The following is a 22,507-nucleotide window of genomic DNA, read 5'->3' as shown; positions in this document are numbered from 1 at the left end:
TCTTCTTTTAAATGTCGAGAACAGAAAGGGAGAAAACATAAAACGTTTATGAGTGAGGCCCTATACTATATCCTAATTGACTTAGCAACTGGACACAAACAATGTTATCTATGCCCCAGACGGAGTAATGGACACTTTCCGGGATGGACCGGACGGACGGACGTACTTATATCTATATAATGCACAACAATACGTGGGATGTACTTAAAGCCACACATTTTTATTGGACATCTCCATAACGAGTAGTGTTTGAAAGAGTTGTCTCGATTTATAGCACCTTCCCTATGCTCTGTTGATTCTTGGCTACTTAGTACTACTTATAGTTTTATCCCCGCGGATGTTATTTAATATGGCATCAGTTTGTTTATTTGTTGCGCCTGGATATCCGCACGCAATTGGCATAACTAATTAAGCTAAGTAAGAAACTCGCATGGCAATAAATCGTCTTCCACAAGTGGGCCATTCGCCGCGGTGTGGTGTTACACAGGGCTATTGTATCATCTGTAATAGCTTCTTAAACGGTCCTCCGCATATATCACAATTAAATGGTCGGACTCTTGTTTCCGCGTGTATTGGTGAATGTATGATCTACATAAGATAAATGAGATTAAGATAAATGCTTACATTATTTTTTTGTTCGCTTAAATGACATCTGCTTACTCTAATATATACTATAGCACTATTTCGCATGTATTCATATAGTCGCATTTCGCACAATTGTATAATTGTGACTTCTTGATGAGAACATAGCATGCAAATCCGCTGGGTACATAAGGCTGCTGTAGACAGCTTATTTTTTTTTATAAATAAAATAAAAAAATGATAAATACTAAAAAAATTATGAAGAGATTATTTTATTTAATAGATACTTAAAGAATTAGCTTTAGAAAAAAGTGATGATTGCCTGGCTTCAAATTTCCTTTCAAGAGAACGAGTTCGAACGACGGCACGAAACTCTTATGTATGTTCTTGCGTTAACTTTTTTTATTACAATTCTCTCAATATGGGTATCAAATGATAGGGCTTCACTAGTAGAGTAATGTACACTATATGAAAAGTCGGGGGTTTTTAATTCTTAATATATATATTTTGCATATTGTGATATAGATACCGTTTGAATATAATTTACATAATCCCATAAGTTTAATAAGAAGCATTTTTAAATTAGACATCAATATCTTCAATTTTTATTTGTTTGTATAGATTGGCAAATCACCTGTCAAGTTATTTGCGAATACATTGATACAATATAAATCAAAGTAATGTTAACACACAGAGTATAGACCTATAAATCATGGCGGCCGTATAATCCCGTGCTTGGTTACTACCAATGATATTAATGAACATATCCGACGGTTATACGATCGATACGAGCTTAATACAAGTTCTGTGGTATATAGAGCAGGCAAATTATCATCATCAGTAGGTATATAAAGGACACTCACTTAAGCTAAAAGATATAAGCTGGAAGCTTTCGAGATATGGGGAGATCCACAGAGATTCTAAGAGGTGTGCAAATTAGAAAGCTTGAATATATGGGAAATATAATGTGCAATCCAAAGTACGACCTGCTCTAACTCATAATGAGTTCACATGCCAGGATATTGGGGGGTGGGGGGGTAGGCTCACTCGAAGGAGAATTTCTCGGCTGAAAAATCTACACCGGTGGTTTAACGTAAGTACTAAGACACTGTTTAGATCAGCAATAAGGTTCAGTTAGACCAAATGGTTGCCAACCTCTGATACAGTATTAAAAGTATGCCCTAATTGTTGCGAACCCCTGATAGGAGATGGCATTAGAAGAACAAGTATATATAGGCACAGGCCCAGTGGCGTGCACTGGGTTTCTTATCAAGGTATGCATACGGCAAGAAAATTGCATAAAATGGAAAAAATCCTCCAACTATACGAGCTATATTTCGGGTATGCAATGCTTTTGTGCGTGTATGGAGTGCACGCCACTGCACAGGCCCATATAGAGAACATGACTGAACTGATGTCCCGAGAAGAACGTTACCAAGGCGAGAGGCGTTTTGATACCAAAGTTTGTTGGATCCAATCTATGAAAGATAAATCAGCGTTTGAAATTTATTTTTATGCGACTCAACTGCACTAAGTTTAAAACCTCACCCTGTAATCTCATCTAGTTGTGAAGAGATAATGCAGTTTAAATTGGCAGCGGACCGGTTAGGAAATAGGTTATATTAAACCCTAACCCGTTTTTAACATTGGACCGCAACGTCTTTGTTGGTATGGTGGTAACTAGCCTCAGCCAAAGTCTCCTACTCTGGTGTCTCCCATACCAGATAAAATATTAATTCCCTAATCGAACATGGTACCTCCCACTTATAAGACTCGATTCTCCTGCTTTTCGCGGAGTATAGCAAATTAAGCTTAATTTTCATAATATATGATGGATTTTCGCAAAGTAACGCATGCTTCTATCCAATAAATACTAGTACAATTAAAAGAACAGTATATAGCCGGAACCTTACAACCGTATTATGTATGAATTATCCATTGCGTTACATCTCTTGATTACACAATTGACCTCTGAACCTCTGCGGCCAATACTGTATACTTTATAAATTATATCAGTAGGAAACTCTGTATGTAGTACTCATTATGTTGTCATGAAAGTCACGCGAATCAACATTCTATCTGCTACTTGAATAGATTTATCGGTAATTAAAACATCTTGACATTTGAGAAATGTATTACCTGATTTTAAATAATTTACATTCAAGCAATGCAAGCTTCTAACATTCATCAACATCGTTATCATACTGAGTGCATACTACCATTGCAAAGATTTTTTTTTAAATGCCAGATCTGCAAGAAGAGCCGAGAAAATGTAGGCCACTCCCTAATTTTCCCAAATTGTTTAGCTAAGATGGAGTCAGCACATTTTAAAAAACCAGTTTCATATATGCATTTTGCGGTTTAGCCAATCACTCATTCATTCTATATTAAGTCATTATCTCGTATCAAAACTTTTAGGTTAGCTAGCTATTTCCGAAGGCTGAAAATTTGTATGTTGTCTAGGATCTATAAATAAAAAAAGAAAGATTTGAATCAAGGAATACGTTATCTGCTGCTGCAAATTCCGTTTTATATAACTGTAGCATAACACAATATATTTCTTTTGTTACCTTAAAATCTTATTTATAGGGATGGGCTTAGCACCTCATAGGTCTGAATAAATTTGGATGTAAAAATATTATGTGGTCAAAGAAGTCTTGCTTATCAATATAACATGATAACTCTTTGGGTGTATTCAAACCAAAAAACCCTTGAATAAGTTTAACCAAAAGTACAACTATTAATCATTGTGATTGCCAGAGAAGTCGTTACATAAAACTTAACGTCTAAATAAAACTTTTAATTTAAAAAAAAACTATCGCTAAAGGTAAATAAAGGTAATGCAGTTTACATACCTTTTTAGGCATAAAGACATAGCGTAACATTGCGGCCCAAACGGATACACTTTCGTTTTCATTTATCATAGAAATAGGTTATTACGACCAAAAATAACACGACCAGTTTAGCTCGCGTTACCATTTTATATTGGTTATAAATACAGTACATAGTAGGAATTTTCAATAATCTTTACACCTGGTGTGAAGTGATGATGCAGTGTAAATGCCTGTATGGCATTCAACGCGACATCGTACCGGAACGCTAATTCGCTTTGCGTCACGTCTTTGTCGGTAGCGTGTTAACTAGCCAAGCCTCAGACAATCCATCTCCTATCAGAACTTCCGAAAGAAATCAATTAAAATCTGTCAATTATCACTTAAAAAAACTCACTTACATTGTGTTTGAAGTAAAATGAATAATTAATAAATAAATATACTACGACAATACACACATCGCCATCTAGTCCCAAAGTAAGCGTAGCTTGTGTTATGGGTACTAAGATGACTGATGAATATTTTTTTATGAATAATATACATAAATACTAAGAATATACATATGAACACCCAGACACTGAAAAAAATTCATGCTCATCGCACAAACATTTTCCAATAGTGAGAATCGAACCCACGGCCTTGGGCTCAGAAAACAGTGTCGCTGCAAACTGCGCCAATCGGCCGTCATAAATAAAATAATAGTTAATAAAATAATTATTATTATTACCGACAATAAAATTAATGTGTCATTAACACTACTCTACGCAGTCCTCAATCAAACAATTAAAAAGTCTTTAACCGTTTTATGGTCAAGTTATTTTGACAGGTTCCAGTTAAGTTCTTACACCCATTGATAGATTTTCAATGAAATCACTTTCTATTCATTCATACTTGTATGTAGGTTGGTAGATACGTACCTACTTACTACTATATTTAATACAGAAATATTTGTTTGTTTTGCTTTTCACCAGATGCCTTGTAAGTAAGTTGTAATGTATAAATAATTATCTACAGATGATGGAAACGTTGACGCTAATACTTTAAAGTTAATCTTCAACTTTAACTTAAGCCAACTTTAACTTGTGCAATAAAATAGGATTAAAGAAAACGCTTCAGTGCGTACTGCTCTACCACAGTTATTTTTCTTTTATTAATCAAAGAAGGTTTAATATTTTTACATTATCGAATGAGAATGCGCCATCTTTAGAATCGGAACGGTTTATGGGATCATCATCATCATCATCATCAGCCTATCTCAGTCCACTGCTGGACTAAGGCCTCTTCATTTGCACGTCATCTCCTTAAGCAAGGAGGGACAGGAAAAAGAGATTAGCCGACGCATCCAACTCGGGTGGGTAGCCTTTAGGAAACTCTCAGACCTTAAGGGAGACATTCCTTTATGTTTAAAGCGCAAAGTGTTCGACCAATGTGTCCTACCCACTATGACATATGGAGCAGAGACATGGACCCTTACAAAGAAGGTTGTGCACCGGCTCAAAGTGGCTCAGCGGGCAATGGAAAGAGCGATGTTATGTATGTGTATGTTTGTCTCTATTAGATAAGATTCCCAACGTAGAGATCAGAAACCGAACTGGAATCACTGACATCGTTCAAAGAGCAGCGGCCCTGAAATGGAACTGGGCGGGTCACATATGTCGAAGGGAGGACGGGCGGTGGAGCCGAGTGATTCTGGATTGGCAACCGCGTACTGGACACAGAAGCATTGGCCGACCACCAGCTCGATGGAGAGATAATATTGTAAAGGCAGTAGGGAAGAACTGGATGCAGCTAACCAGCAATAGACCGAGATGGCGTTTATGGGATAGCGACAAAATAATAAAACTCTATTAATTTTAAACTACTTACGTTACATTAAATTACTAATAATGTAAAGTCAAGATCTGTTGATCTGTACATCTATTGTAGAGAGTACATAGCGAAAGATCTGTTTGTTGTGGGGAATAAATATTGAAGAAATTACACCGTGCAGATTTTCCTGTTTTCGCGGATTATTGCAAGCTTACTTCATTGAATTTCTTTATGCCCATGAAGCTCTGTTAAAACCTTTCCAACAAAGACTTCTATACTCGTTTAAATGTGCGTTTCTGTTTCGATTTCGTGCCAGTATAAAAAGTTATAATTTTCTTATTAACATTGAAGGCTTTTTAAACGGGTTTTCCTTTCGTATAAATAAATTTAACACACAACATGCGAAGCCTGATCGAAGACGGCAGATAGAGTTTTATGGAAAGATAAACAAATACCTGCAGACATGATTCTATTACCATAATGTTTTCGGGTGCTAAAATATTCCTCCGCCGGCATTTCCCATAGCGCACCATAACCAATTTTAAACCTCAACAATGATTGCGATTGTATGCAAAATGCCTTGGTATTGTTCGTTTTTTCACACGATCAAAGAATATTCATGCATATACATATATACATCCTTCAGATCTTGCCGATTTTACTGTAGATGGGGCTCTTTTTTACAAAATGCCGTATGGAATCCTTAAATATTTCCTTCCATTTACATATACAATTGTATTGTAATTATGTATGTGATAAACTCTTTTGAACTAGAATTTGATAATTAATTTTAATACACTCGATCGCATAATTACGACTGATATGAAAATGAGCTGTTGCCTGCCTTGTTAGTTAAGTGGTTACTATGTTTAACAGCGTATCATAAGGCCTTGGATTCGATTTCCAAGTTGGATCAAAATACTGCAAGGTATTGAGTATAAGCGCTAATAGCCTAATTGCAAAAAGCATTAACTTCCCTTACGGGACAGAGTTCGGTTCCGGTCCGCACCTTCTAACTTTTTAAAGTTATGTGCGTTGTAAACCATTAAATATCACTTGCTTGAACGGCGTAGGGAAACATATAATGTTCTGGAGGTCTTGAAAAGTCTACCAAATACTTGTCCAGCGTGGTTGACTACGGCCTAACGCCTGCTTCTATCCAATGGCCTTCCCTTCTCACTCTTAGATAAGACTTGTGCGCTGTAGTCAATAAAGACCAGAGAGATCAGATTGAGTTTTCCATCAAGAAATTCTTACTACCAAAGCAGAGCTTATTAAATGTTACAGGTATATTTATCTGCGTGGTTACCTCACGTCTTGAATGCATTCAACTATATAACAGCTCTGCGTTCGAATATATTACAATTACAACCGATTGTATTCCATAACATAATTATTGGTTATGCCACTGTCGATGCTTAAAGTCAAAATACGGTTCAAATGGCTGACATTTACAATGCACAGTTAGCATGATTGAGATTTACGAGTGAGCATTGCGTACTATCACAGATTTGAGTTTATTGCTACTTAAATTTTGACCGTCTATAATTTAGATTTATTGATGCTTACTTGTTTATTAACTTCAAGTTACGTTAAATTGGATAATCATTTCATTTAGTTTTATTGTTTGTGTTACATTTCCGTATACTGATTTATTATACCCGTCACCTATTAAATACACTACTAGTTTCTAGTTTTTGGTAGAGTTTTGGCGCGTCAGGGAAAAATTATTAGAGTAAATTTTTACGATGCCCACGCACAATGTCACAAAAAACCGACACCCTGGAGTTAGCTATAGTCAACATTTTAGTTTTCAAAAAATAGGTTTGACAATTCTTGTTGTTCTGCGGGCTCATTCCGGTGATTTAATTGACCCAATTTTTCAGAAATCTCAAATTTTAATGTTGAGTGAAACTTGGTTTTCCGATAATGAGATAACTATATAATGCATTATAATAAAGTTTTCTATGTATTAAATACCTTTTTCCTATTGTTAGTGTAATTTTTTCTACAAACGTAGAATTAGGCGTAAGATAAAATTTTTGAAAAGATTTTTATCTCGTTACTAAGTTACATAAGAACAAAGTCATTTTTCTGCTTAAATAAGTAATTATATGAAAACTTTTATCCCCGTTCCATAATAATAGTTAGGTAATAAAATATTTGCTGAAATATTGAAGCTTGAAAGTTGGTGCTCTCTTTCTCTGCATCTCAGAAGATGCGTAAATTATTTTTCGAGCAGTGTATTGGATCAATGTGAGTACCTCGTCTCTTATGAGGGAGTAAATTAGCTTGTGAGAGGAGTTCAGGAGCCAGCAGCGTGACGTTAATAGGCTGTGAATGATGATAATAACATGCCAATAAGCTGGCGTTCTCATTGTTTTTCATTGCTCACCCTTTTTAGTTAAACTTTGTATGGGAATAACCATTCCTTGCATTATTATTCCAACCTTTTACAAAAAGAAAATAATGATTTACAATCCTGGAGCGGAGTCCACTCTCACGGGAACCGCCGCCAAGCGTGACGCTCACAATGTGCCTGAGTTTACACAATAAGAGCTGGCGGGAAAAACTGAGCAAGTGCTTGAAAAAAACTAAAAGTTATAGGAAACTGGAAGTGCTCACGGGTTTCACTCGCGTGTTCTATTTACATGTACTGCACTAAGCCAGAGGCTAAGTTTTCATGTTTCACGTCACGCGTGAATCTGTCTAACATTGAGGAAAACCTCATAATTTGACAAGTCAAGTTTGGTTTACTACCTTAATATCTACGCTTGGGCGTGTGTAATTCGTATTTCGACCGTTTTTCTAGTTTAAATATAAGCTAGCCCTTGACTGAAATCCTACCTTGTGGTAAGTGATGATGCAGTCTAATATCATAGCGGGCGGGCGGTTAGTGCTACCACTAGCAATGCAATGACAATGAATTTAAATCAATACATCTTATCGGTTCTAATCAATAAAACAATAAAAAAATCTAACAATAAATAAAAAAGTGTGTGCGTGTAACCTTTACGCGCGACTGAAGTAAAACTTTATTATTATTTATTGATGAAAGATTATAATGTTCCTGGGATTCCACCATTTCATTTAATATTCACTATTTCATTTTATATTCTATTTAAAATTCATTTATATAACTTTCTCATTTTCTAAATATTTTCATTTGTTAAATAGAATAATTGAGTGTAGAAAATTGAAGGTTAGATCAGCACATGTCAATATAAACTTGTCGTCGTATATTATGGAATGTCGCTATCGTCAGAAAAATTATTTATAATTTATTTAGAGATTTTCAAAAACTATGCAATTTGAAATATTTTTCCCGAAATTCCCACCAGCTCTTCAGCTAATACGTTTATGTAAAAGTCGCAAACTCCCAAGATGTGGTCGATAGCGAGACGCATTCATTTCCGAGTTCCACGGTTAATTAAGTGAATTGTATATTGTATTCCTAATTAGCTGTAGATACAACATAACAGGTGTAAAACAAAAGGTGTACGGAATAACCGATCGAAAACATGTAATTAAATTCCACTGTTACTTTAATCTGCCAGTTTTAAAGCTTTTAAATCAAGATTCTCACGACATTGTGCGGTGTGAGGAGATAATATAAAAAAAAATGACTTTGCTTAACAACTAAAAAGCAAGAAATAAATACTACTTGTCGGTTAATAAACAAGTAAGTCTAACAAAGTCGGTTTTTTTGCCAATAAATCTTCAGCAAATTAAAATGGGACCACCTCATTAGAGCACGGGCAGGAGACAAAAATTATGTCGCGCGATTACACCTTAAAGCACGGGAACAGGGAATAGGAGAAGTTAACCCCCGTTTATCATTCGAGTAGTCATAGTTGTCACTCTGTTTATATAAAAAAAAGTGTGTGTCAGCTCCGACGCACGACTGGAGTTTACTCCTTAAGTACGATTCTCGAAACATGCACAAACAGAGTTTATTTAGCTGAATAAAGATTAATACCATATGAAAGGGTAAATTAAAAATCCTGTGCAATTTATTCACACACGGCGGAAGTGTAACTTCTTAATAGTAGCCTACGGGAGATTGAGGTGGATGTAGAGTATCAGAACTATTAGGATAATTGTAAGTTTATTATTTAGTTCCTATTGTAACAAAATAGGAAAAAAAATGCATAATGTTTTCTATCTCACTCTGTCCCATATATTTATTATGTGTTTGTTTCTTTACCTAGATAATATTCGGTTTCCTTGGTAACTTAAATAGGAAAAATAATTTAATTAAACGAAAGCGACGTTGCATGTTTGCGCATCCCAGTTGCCGGGCATGCAACGTCGCAAAGCGAAAACGTAACGAAGTCATTCATCAGTAGATTTTACTCCTCACATTTTTCTCCTACCGGGTGCCTTATATATGAAAATCGATTCTTAAGGAGTAAACTCCAATACGTTCTTGGCACAAGTAGATCCTCTTAATTATTTAACGGGCCTCTTACAAAATAGCTAGTTAAAATAAAGCCATTGGCCATAATGTACCGCGAATATTTACCACAAAGATACATGAATAAAAAAAAAAGTAACGATTGGACATGTTTCAACTATTTTAAGCCCAGCCAAGCATAAGCATAAGCAAATAAAGTTAACACAAATCTTATATTATTTCATGCGTTTTTCGCACTTAATCAAACAGACAAAGAGACCAGATTTCGTTGCGGTTTAATGTCAAATACCGTGAACTTTACTGTCGTGTTGTTTAATAACTTGATGTCATCTAACTATACCTTGAATTTGGATGATGTCATGGTTCGTAAGCATTTCTTAGTTATACACCGTGGTCATAAGGTCGTTCACATAACCATAATGTTAGAACGTGGCGATATTCTGTCTTGTAAATGATCTTAGGATAACGGGCCGTGTATAATTTGGGTTGTTCAAACGGCTTGTCCATTTGCATCCGAGTCAATTTTATAATATAGTTTGCAAGTGTTTTATGCTAATTTTACCCACCTCTAAGTGCTTAGGTTGCTTCTATACAATATAGTGGTTAATGCAAAACTACATTGGCTAACTTTTATTTAGTTACTAGCTGTTGCTTGCTACTTTATGCGCGATGAAATTTTGTAATAATCATCGTTAGGGTTGCATATAATAAGAAGCGCGAAGAGCGAACCGACTGAGAAGAGAAGATAAACAAAGCAACTCTTCGCAGGGCATGCAAGGAACACATCTTGCAACGTGCCACTCTGTTTTCAATAACCTGAGGCGTAGATGGTAAGCCTCATGTTCCTATAATCACACCGGCAACCCTTCATACCGGAACACAGCATTGCAACAATGCTGCTTAGCGGAAGAAATATTCATGGTGGTAGTATTTCCCCGGACAAGCTCTGTCACAAAAATCTCTACTACTACTCAGTTTCAAGTTATCGAGCAATCGAATTAAATCCTATAAATCGTATACAGCTAACATGTTTCATAGCAAGTAGAACCACCTTGTAGAACTGTACTTATCTGTATAAGGGATTGTTTCTCATTTTAGCTCTTAAAGTGCAAACGAGGTTTTCTATTACCATCAATCTAGGCAACAGGCGCTTGTTAAATCGATTTACAACGTTTCTGAATTGATGCAGTAACAGTATGAAAGCGGTGCGGTGTAGTTTTTGAATTGCGACCTGCCGTTATTACTGGCAATCTGTTGGAATATTTTCGTCTTGCACGCAAGCTTATGTCTATGCCTATATTCTATTACCACAACAGCTCTGTAGCAGTATGGCACGTACCTCTTATCATATCATAGCCCCATCGAGGTTCTTAGATATAAAACGTTAAGAAGTACATTAATAAATTATTATAACCAAAATTCATAAATAAAGCAACTATAATCTATATCTATTATTTATTGTAAGTAAGGAAATATACAAACAAAAATTTATTTACGAATATTGAGACCAACAAGAAATTCTCGACTAATTTCTTTAGTTATTTATCAATATTAAACAATCAATTATACATGTAATTTAATCTTATGTTAATTCACATTTACAACTACACGCATTAACTAACAAATGATTTATTTGTTACATGACGACACTTTTTAACCTATTGCTATTAGGTTAATGCAACCTTTTTTATACAGAAATATTGTAGATAAGTATGTTAAAGAATGTTGTGATTGTAGATTTGTTTTTTAACACCGCGATGTTATCTGACCCCCCGCTTCGCGTTAACTTCAAAATATAGCGAGTAATGTTTGTTAAATAGTGTGGTAACTACCGATTAGTTTTTAACGCCATGATGCTATCTGACTCCCCGCTTTGTGTTAATTAACATGTTGGAAACATGGCGGGTAATATTTGGTCAGGTAGTGTTGTAAGTGCCATTTGTTGAGAGGGCGAAGTGCAACATTGCAAAACGAAAAGCTGTAACGTCAGGTCAAGGCGATGTAAATATCGTGCAGTAGGCACCTTAATTGAACGAGGAGAAATGATTTCGCTTTCTTGGATATGTTAACATCATAATACGCTGAAATGAAATGAATGAAAACGCTTTCAACGGGTTGACGTTTTGTTGGAGAAAATAAAAGTGAAAAATGTGCAAACTTCTCCACTAACATTATAGGTTTGAAAGTCTATCTGCGTGTTTAATTTTTCTTTATGCACGACATAATTGATAAATGGATATTTTCAAAATAAGGCACATATACAACGTGTTTGTGAAAACCGAAATGTTACCTCATAGAGGAATATAAATTGCAGAAACCAACTCCGTATGAGAGAGGAGCCCAGTGTGATAATAATAGGCTGTGTTTTTGTGGTTTGTTGTGTAACTCGGTACATCGGTCGACAGTAAGTGTTTTAACCTATCTTGTACGCCGTTAACAATCCTGCAATGCCTCCTATCCCGCCTAAGCCCCCTGACCTGAGTAGCAATGTGGGCTTTGCTATGGGCTCTCAGGCTTCTGGGTCGCAAGACGCGGTGGCTGGGGAATCGATGGATATCTCCGACCCTTCCCGCAGAGCCAACAAAAGATCCTCAGAGCAGGTGGACGCTCAGCCACCGGCTAAATTATCAAACAGGGCACCATCTGATCCCATTAATTCGTTGTACATCCATCCCAACCTTAAAGAAGGCAGAAAATACTCCAACAAGGATGAGGGCCCGTTTCTTGTTCACGTTTCGCGCGTCGAGTCTGCCCCTTCTGCCGGCACTACCCTAAATCCAATTAAGTTCGGCCAGGTCATGGTAAATTCCAGGGTGCAAGATATTTTACGCGGAGGAATCAAGAAAGTGGGTAGAAATCGGATATGTGTCGAATTTAACTCACCAGCAGCAGCTAATTCATTTTTGAACAACCCACTTCTGGCCGCTAATCAGTATGAGGCTGTGATCCCCTCTTTCAACATCACGCGTATGGGTATTGTGAGGGGAGTTCCCTCTGACCTCTCCCTGGCGGACTTCGTCAAGGATGCTGAGGTTCCATCCGGTTGTGGGGAGATACTCAAAGCTAGACGACTGAACCGGAAGGTTTCCAAAGAAGGTCGTGTAGAATGGGTCCCTACGGGGACGGTGGTGATAACTTTTAGTGGCCAAGTTCTGCCGCATAGAATATTTTGTTGTTACACTGCCATGTCTGTGGAAATATACCAGCTCCCTACTATCCAATGCCATAGTTGCTGCAGATTTGGACATGTCGCAGATCAGTGTCGTTCTAAGCCGAAATGTTACAAATGTGCCCAAGAACACGTTGGCAAAAATTGCTCTACCACAGAGTCGTTAGCTCGGTGCCTGTTTTGCTCGGGTAAGCACTTTGCCACGAGTCAGTCCTGCCCCGAGCAAACCCGGCAGAAGTCCATCAAAAGTACTATGTCGCAAGAAAATATCTCCTACTCGGAAGCCTGTGAAAGATATCCCCCTGTCTCAAGAACCTACTCAGATGCTGCCCGAAGTAATCCATCTCAAAATCCAACAGTTTCTTCCCCAGCTCCCCCTTCCACTCATTCCTATAGGAAAACTACAACAACTCCAAGATCTCCCCGTCGCCCGTCACCACAAGGTTACGACCGTTTGGCTCACCAGTCAATCATCGCCGACCGTGACCCTCCTCCCTCGAGTAATGGAACCGTTCTTCAGCCCCAGGGTCCCGCTCTCCCTACTTTCTCTCTTCCTTCATCTAGTGACAATCTGTTGGATGTTTTGCTGACCCTTTTGATTAATATGTTTAGCAAGATGAATGACTTCCCTCTACCGCCCAACGTCGCCAATAAACTGTCTGAATTCCTAAATATTATTAAAATTCCACTTCATCCAATGGAATAGCCACAGTCTACGCCCAAAAAAACATGAAATTTTACATATGATTGCCTCGTATGATCCTGTTGCCTTTGCTATTTCGGAGACTTGGTTAGTCCCGGGATCACGGTTTCGGGTTTCTGGGTACTCATGTCTCCGGGATGACAGAGGCGATGGATATGCTGGAGCAGCTCTTCTTATTAAATCTTCTGTCACATTTACCCGTCTTTCTCTTCCTCCCTTTCCGACGAGCATCAACGCTGTTGCTGCCAAAATCAGGGATATATCTGTTCTTTCTATCTACATTTCGGACTCTCACGCTGTTCATATATCTGATCTTGAACCCATATTATCCTCTCTTTCCGGCTCTTTTCTTATCTTAGGCGACTTCAACTGCCACCACCTTATGTGGGGAAGCGCAGATTATGACATCCTTGCTTGTGATTTAGTGGACCTTATGGAGGATAAAAATATCTGTCTCCTCAATGATGGCTCCCCAACTCGCAGGACTGCCCCAGGAAAGAATGCCAGTGCGGTTGATCTTTCCCTTTGCTCCCCCAATTTAGGTACTCTTCTTTCTTGGTCTGTTTTGCACGACTCCTACGGTAGTGATCACCTCCCTATACTAATTTCCTGTCCCACCTCTTTTACTCAACCCAAATCCCAATTAAGTTCTCGTAGTTACCTCCTTTCTAAGGCAGATTGGGAACAATTTGCCAAAGATTGTGACGCTTTTGTCAATAAATTCCCTGTATTGTCGCAGGATAATGCACTAGATTGTCACGAGAAATTGGTGACCTCCCTCAAAGCTGCCGCTGACAAAAACATCCCTATTAGACAAAGGGGTAAATCGTCTAAACCCTCTCCCCCCTGGTGGGATTCGGAATGTTCGGACATGATCCGCCGCAGAAAAGAAGCCGAAAAAGATTATTGTAACTGTATGACCATCGATAATTTCCTCCTATATAAAAGAATCTCGGCTTTAGCTAAGCGAATGTTCAAAAAAAAAAAGAGGAAAGGATGGATTCGATTTTGCCAAAACTTATCTCCCCGGACTCCTGCGACTTTATTATGGAAAGCTATTAAACGCTTTCGAGGATCCTTCCTTCCCTGCGACTATTCCAGTAATGATACGTCTGTTTGGCTTAAGACATTTATTGATATCCTGGCTCCTTCTTCCGTCCCTTGCTTAAATTCTCTTCCCTCCTCTTATGCTAATAGCCGTCCTAATAGATTCGACGAACCATTTTCATGGTCGGAACTCCTGGCTTCTCTGAACCACTTGAGACATTCCTCCCCTGGTCCAGATAATATCCCCTACTCACTTCTATCTAACTCCGGGCCACTCACTAAAAAAATGTTTTTAGACATGGTTAATAGCTTTTTTGATCGGGGATTTGTTCCGGATTCATGGAAAAAACAAATTGTTCTCCCCATTCGAAAACCTGGAAAAGATCCTCTTTCTCCTTCCTCCTATCGTCCCATTGCTTTGTCTTGCTGTTTATTAAAAATAATGGAACACATGATAAAGAAACGGTTGGAATGGTTTGTAGAGTCCAAAAAGTTATTGGCCAGAAGCCAATTTGGATTCCGCAAAGGAATGGGTACTATGGATAGCTTGTCTATTTTGACCACTGATATCAGGATCGCTCTGACTAAGAATGAGTTTCTTGTTGGGGTGTTTCTCGACATATCTTCGGCGTATGACAATGTGATACTCTCCTTACTCAGAGATAAACTATCTAAGCTGAGTTTGCCTGAGAAGTTGACTCATTTTATATGCAACTTCTTGATGGAAAGAACTATAGAGGTACGGCACGGTGACTCTCATTCTCGCCCAAGACTTATTTGGAAAGGACTCCCTCAGGGTTCTGTGTTAAGCCCTCTACTATATAGTCTTTATACTCACGATCTTGAAGAGTCCGTCATCCCGTTCTGCAATGTCTTACAATATGCTGATGACTTAGCCCTCTACTCCTCTTCCCTCTCGGTCGAGGTTGCTTCTAACAGTCTCAACCAAGCTCTTTTTTATTTAGGAGAGTGGCTATCTTCACACGGGCTATCATTATCGATTCCCAAAAGCATTGTGGTAATTTTTACTAGGAAGAGAGTCATTCCCCCTATAGAAATAGCCTTTAACAATGAACTGATCCCCACAAGCAACAAAGTTAAATTTTTGGGAGTTATCTTGGACTCGCGTCTTTCCGGGACCCATCACATAAATTATACAGTTCATAAATGTCAATCAAACATTAATATCCTGAGGTGCCTATCAGGGGTGTGGTGGGGGGCCCACCCATACTCCCAGAAACTGCTATATAATTCCATTGTTCGCAGTGTACTGGATTATGGTGCCTTTATCTTGGAACCCTGCAGCAAGGTTGCAATAGGCAAAATGGACAAAATTCAGTATCAGTCTCTTAGAACTATCCTGGGAGCTATGAAATCATCTCCAACTAACTCTCTTCAAGTAGAAGCAGTGGACTCTCCCCTTTTTCTTCGTAGACAATACTTGGCTGATCGTTTCTTTTACAGATTAGCTTCACTCTCTGGCCATCCTCTGATACCCAAACTTTGTGAACTCTCCTCTTTGATTCCTGGTAATGGATTCTGGTCAAACAAGCCTGTACCGTGTCTAATAAATAGCTTCCGCAAATACAACAATCTACCTGATCCAACTTTCTCTGGCTCAATGTGTCCTCTTTATTGCACTCCCTATGACGCCTTAATTTTTCAACCGAATATTGTTCTTGATTTCGGAATTGCAAAAAAACAACCCGGGGCCAATGAACTTTTCTACAGTATCATCGACAGGTTTTGGCGTGAATGGACGATGATATTCACCGATTCTTCTAAGCTCACGATAAGTGGCGCTGTAGGCTCGGCAGTATGGATTCCTAAGGACTCCAATATTCTGAACTTCAAATGCCCCCCTCATGCATCGGTATTCACTGGAGAGTTGGTGGCTATTCTAGAAGCTATAAAGTATGTAGTCTCTCACGGGATAAACAGAGCAATTATTTTCTCGGATTCACTGAGTGGCCTTCAGACCATTAACTCCAATCAGTTTGCATCTAAAAACACTTACCCCCTTGTTCTGCTTATCAGGCAGTCTCTTTTAGATTGCCATCTTCGCAACATTAAGGTCACGTTGGCTTGGATCCCCGGCCACTCGGGGATCCAAGGCAATGAGACTGTCGACTCTTATGCTAAAGAAGCCGTAGAAACAGGCAGTCTGGAACATTACCACTGCTTCTTTTACGATCTTTTTTCCTTGGCCAAATCCGAACTTGATTCGGGCTGGCAGCGCCATTACGACCGTTCGAAATTAATTAAAGGTCGCTATTACAGTGACATCCAACCCTCCATCCCAACTAAGCCATGGTTCTTCCGCTACCGCCTTGTCGACAAACAGACGACGTCGGTCATCTGCAGACTTCGTATTGGTCACACATGTACACCCTCACGCCTGCACAGATGGGGTATTATCCAATCCCCCATCTGTGTATGTGGCCTTGAGGAAGGCACCGCAGACCACATCCTTTTCAATTGCCCAAACAGATCAGTTTCCCTGTACACCATTCTGCCTTCCTGTGTGCCCAAACCCATAGATCTTAAATCTCTTCTGTTCCTTTCATCAATCAACAAAAAAGTTCTAAATTCCTTAATTAAATTTATTCATTCTCAAAAAATTAAACTCTAAACTGCCGATTGCTTGCTCCGCTTCTGTTTTTTCCCTTTGTTTTTTATAGTCTGTGTTTATAGATGTAACCTGTATGTTTTGTACTGTTTTGTGATGTTTATATGTCTTGTGTTGTTTTTCCCATCGTGCACATCAAAACCACTCTGTAGAGTCCGTACGGGTTCTTTTTTATAACCGATCAATCTCACCATAATATACTGTGCTATTTTCAGGAGTCATTGGCAGTAATGGTCGCTATCTTAAAAGTGACCCGGTTGCCATAAACAAAAGTTGAAGTTGAAGTTGAACTACAATTCCTTCTTCCTCAGAGTTTCCTGGCCGCAAATGCGAAATGCTGGTGGGCGGGGGCCCTCGCAGCCGCTACCGCGGAGCTCCGCTACGCTGGCTACGTGGCCCCCGGGGTCCTCCTGGTGGCGGGGGCCCCGAGAGCATTGGAGACCGTCCGGGGGGCCTACTCTCGCTCAGTGTTGAAACCACCACCAACTTACCTCATTTGCGGGCTTGGTGAGTATCCTTGGACTAATTTTACGTATATCTGTTAATCCTGCGCGCCGCAACAACTGAACCAATTTGACACAACTGAACCAGTTTGACTTAAATTTTGAATGAAGATAGATTTCACGTTGGATTAGCAAATGGTACCAGCGCGATTTATGAAAGACTAAATTTCACGTTTATATATATTATTATATAGCAATATATGTATAGCTCATTCTCTGCTGGTAGACCGGGGTCGCAACTAGTTATTAATAATTTTTGTTTATTTGTTTAACATTGAAGCGTTATTCGCATTGAACACGAACCCTACTATTTGATTTCGACGTTAAAAATACCGCATAATGTTATACCTACCTCATTAGTCATTTGTTGACTGATACTGTAAAAATAAACATGTTTTAATATCATTGCATAATTATCAATAAAAATTAGGTGAGGTTAGGTCAGTTCCGTCCTCTAGTGCAGGGATTTTCCTCACATCATTACATTTTAATGTGATGTACTAGTTAATCACATTAAAAGTCGGTTTAGGTTTAAGGGAGATACTATGGTATTCATCACTAAAAGATGTCGTCAAAAAAACTTATCCTTAGACGTCACATATAACTTAATAATGTATAACATCTTCCCGTTTAGAAATCGATTTATTAGGCCGATGAACGCTTTATCCTTGTCCCTCTTTTTTATCCTTTTCCCAATTTATTGGGTTTTGGACTTCTCCTCTCCCGTGACTTAAAAATGATACTTAGTATTTTCTTTACTGTCTACATGTCCTCACTTTATCTCATTATATTCCAATACCATAGTAGCTTATTCTGTTTGAGGTTTCGTAGTCGCTGTGAACTTTATGTAAGTCAAAGTCAAAGTCAAATATTTCTTTATTAAAATAGGCACATGGATGGTACTTCTGATGCATATATTAAATGAAAAATATGTATATATAGAGGTGGGATGATGGCGATAACTTACATCCGTAAACTAAAAACTAAAGCTACGGTTTTCAAACGCACCCTGGTCTAAGAAGAGCAGACTTAGTCGGGTGTTTTAATCTAACCAACTGCCCAGCGTTACATTATCATATCGGCAGTGTGTGGTTGCTTTTTATACCTCTTTAGGGTGGTCAAAATATTTTTAGGATTGACCATACCTTAAGAATGGTCCAACTTATAGTTTCCATCTTCAGAACAATAAATAAAAATACAATACAATAAACACTTCGCCATCTAGCCCCAAAGTAAGCGTAGCTTGTGTTATGGTACTAACATGACTGATGAATATTTTTATGAATAATATAAATAAATACTTGCAAACACCCAGACACCGAAAAACAATCAAGTTCTTCGCACTAACATTTTCCAGTTGTGTGAACCCACGGCCTTGGACTCAGAAAGCAGGGTCGCTGCCCACTGCGCTAATCGGCCGTCAAATGCACGCATACTTGACGCTATCATTAAAAACACCCCTGTTTTTATCCCTTTTCAGCCATCGCATGAGGGGAGAACCCCGTAATCCGTGTATTAATCCTTCCGAAAATCTCAAGAACCTTATTTAACCGATTCATGCGTCGGAAGGAAGTTCTCGAGTTTTTGAGCCCTTCCAAACGGTTTTTTTTGCAACTACCCTTCATCGTTTATAATAATTATAGAGACTTCGGGAAAAAATCTTTTTATAAAAATAAATAAAAGTTAACCTCTTCCTTTCTTACCTTAAAAAGCTGTTATGCCTATGTGACCAGAATTAACTAAGGTCTGCGGGTTTGAATAGGCTTAAAGCTTAATAATGAGAAATAATAGTGGACAGAGTTTCATGAGATTTTGATTGAAATGTTTTCCTTAGTGGGTTATAATTTAAAATGGACGTCCCAAAATTGGCTATAGGTTCTTAATCTAAATCCAAAATTTTTTTGGAAAGTCAATGCCCGCTGTAAACTCGAAATCTCCATTTGCAAGCAATTTTAAGGCGTAAAATAACAGCTGCATTACGTGCAGGAAGAAAAAAATCGGATTTTGATGTCTTTTTTAAAAACAATTATTATTTACTTGTTATTTAATTATACCATCGGTGCTATAATTAGAAAGTGTCAGCGTTGTTGATAAGATCTTTTTAAGCATTAAGTAGGTATTTACATTGCGTAAAATTTTATATCTTCACAACTGGTCAAGGCACTTTTTCTTCATGGTCAATTAAATTGGGACATCCGGTGTAAGTTTGAGATACCTACTACTTTTTTTTTAAATTCAATACAAGGTAGTTTTTATTGCAATCTTACCTGGTGGTAAGTGTTCTAAGATATACTATAAGATGGTAGCATCTTGGAATACTTACCACCAAGTGATTTCAATGTAACTGCTATCCCCCTAACAGGTTAGCCCATTAATCGTAGACTGCAAGATCATCATCATCACTTTAAACCAGTTGAGGTATCGTTTTCGAGTATGGAACTCCTTGAATATTGAGGTAAAACGGATCTTATCTGCGCTTGATTAAACTCAAATTTGCCTACAATTCTTTAGCTCAAGCTTTTGATAGAACGTTTGTAAAACAAAAATCAAACTTACAGAATTTGTGACTCTCAAGAAGCGGGCAAAATTAGGTATATTTTACTTTGACTATGACACAGACTCCTCAATTGCGACCGAGCAAATCGTGTACTAAGGCAAATAAAAAAAAGATATTAGATAAGAAAATAAAAAAATCACCAAAAGATTAATGCTATTTCAATTCTTTCTATGAACAACAGTAAGACGGCTTATATTTTTTGTCAATATTATTGTTTTTAATTATCATTATGTGTTTACAACTTTACAAAAAAATTTCGTATAAAAATGGGACTCACCTAATTCTTCACAACGATAAAAATAGTGCAATAAAAATTAAAACCGCGCAATAAAAACCGGATTGCGCATTTTTAACACACAAAACGGCATGTGCGCTTTGACTCAAACATCAATACACTCAAAACCAGAATCCAACTTGTCTAGGAATTAATTATAAACCAGTTAAGGTCAAGTTCGACTGGTCTTCAATAATCCCGTTTTCCTACGGCGCGAACAACGGTGGTGCACTGCATGTAACGAGATCCTACGCGATCTACCCACGGCCTTGCAAGGACGACGATTGTTATTGTATCGCAAGGCTGCTGTTATATTGAGTAACATATTATAAAACCGCTATGCGAGGACTTCCAGTGCCTTTATTGTCTTTTTTTATGGACTAGCGCTCGCATTCATACAATAATCACCGTTGCAGTAAACATAATAAGTATGTCTTCTGTATGAAACCTCCTTCTTCCTCTATCACAGCTTAGCAGTGGAGTTTATCTGACAGAACTCGTCTGGATAAATGGCATGTTTATTTTTGCCGTCAAGAAGCAAGTATTCCGGTCTGAAGGTCGTACCAAGGTTTTGTCTGGTGGAAGGCTTTAGCCGTGGCTAGTTACCACTCTACCGACAAAGAAGTGCCGCTAAGCGTTTTAGTGTTCCGGTGCGATGTCGCCAAGAATCTTATTAGGGGTATGACTACCATACTCCCTAACAGGTTAGCCCGCTAACATCTTAGAATTATTTGATTCATTGTGGATTCGATCCAACACCTCCATCTCTGAGGAACTTGATTAAACCCCAATAGAGCAGTTTAGTGAGAGGGCTCAACTTAAACTTAGTTTCCCTGGAGTCTTCGGCCATGGTTATTTACCACCTTACCAAAAATGACCGACAAGCTATTAAGGGTTCCGGAACGATGACGCTTAAAATCCGAATAAGGTTAGCCCGTTAACATATAAGACTGCATCATCACTTACCACCAGGTGAGATTGCAGTCAAGGGCTTACTTGTAGTAGAATAAATAACATTTTTTTTTTATCAGAAGTCTTAACGTCTACATCTCAGGTTGATGGACACAGGGCGGCACTTACTGGATATGTTCATTGCATGTCCTGCTCTATTCATAGGCGATGGTTTTCCCACTTACCATCAGATGGGTTAACTGCTTGGTTGAGTTATTTCTATAAAATAAAAAAATAAAAAATAAAAAAGCCATTTATTCTACTACCAATAAATATAGAAATACATATTACATTCATTCACATAATTAAACTACATAACATAATTAAATTTATACATATTTTAACAAATTACATATTTAATTAAATTACATTTATTTAATAGCTAGTCTCCAATTCTTATTTGTTTTCTCAGCTCTCTCCATTCCCTTCTTTCCTTAGCGTTTCTCATCCACAAAGGTCCACATACTCGAGTAAAAAGAAGTTATTACTATAAAAAAGTAAAACATACCATAATCACCTGCGAAAACCTTCATTCTTGCATTGAATGTATTGCAGTGTACATACATTCCTCTTTCGCAGTTAGTTAATTTACTGACTGACAAAAAAGGAGGAGGTTATCAATTCAGTTTTTTTTATAAAACTCTGAATACTAAAAACCGATTCAAAATCATTCCTAAAATTTTAACACTTGAACACAACGATTGATTCAACGCGAAGTCCTCAGCATCTTTGAGGATTTTTTTTTTTGTATAACTTATATTATAATTAATCAGATAATGCCCTCTCCACAGTTTTGTCTACGTTCATTAATTTGAATTGCCATGAAAACGAGCAAAATAAAATAATTCAAGCTTTCAAGTAAAAAAGAACCTTCTGTAGAGCGAACAACTATTCTTCTCGTTTCATACCTTCCTCATACATTTCTAGGGTATACTTAGAACATTTTATTCATATTCCAAATCATTTGGTACGGTAATAACGGTAATAATAACGGTACATAAAGATTACATTATTTAATTTTCTTTTGTTCATTTT

The 22,507-nt window shown here is 37.8% G+C and overlaps 1 protein-coding gene across 1 annotated transcript in view; it reads left to right on the top strand.

The window, feature by feature from the left end:
- The window catches only part of LOC120625902 (putative uncharacterized protein DDB_G0286901), a 266,693-nt gene that overhangs the window by 131,822 nt on the left and 112,364 nt on the right, over nucleotides 1–22,507 (top strand). The window contains exon 3 of the mRNA XM_039893168.1: nucleotides 17,499–17,694. Coding sequence (XP_039749102.1) covers nucleotides 17,499–17,694 — 196 coding nt within the window. The remainder of the gene's footprint in view (nucleotides 1–17,498; nucleotides 17,695–22,507) is intronic.

The sequence above is a fragment of the Pararge aegeria genome, chromosome 8, assembly GCF_905163445.1.
Source record: "Pararge aegeria chromosome 8, ilParAegt1.1, whole genome shotgun sequence".
Taxonomy (NCBI): Eukaryota; Metazoa; Arthropoda; class Insecta; order Lepidoptera; family Nymphalidae; genus Pararge; species Pararge aegeria.
The sequence above is the reverse complement of the archived record's forward strand: the minus strand, read 5'-3'. Positions and strand labels throughout refer to the sequence as shown.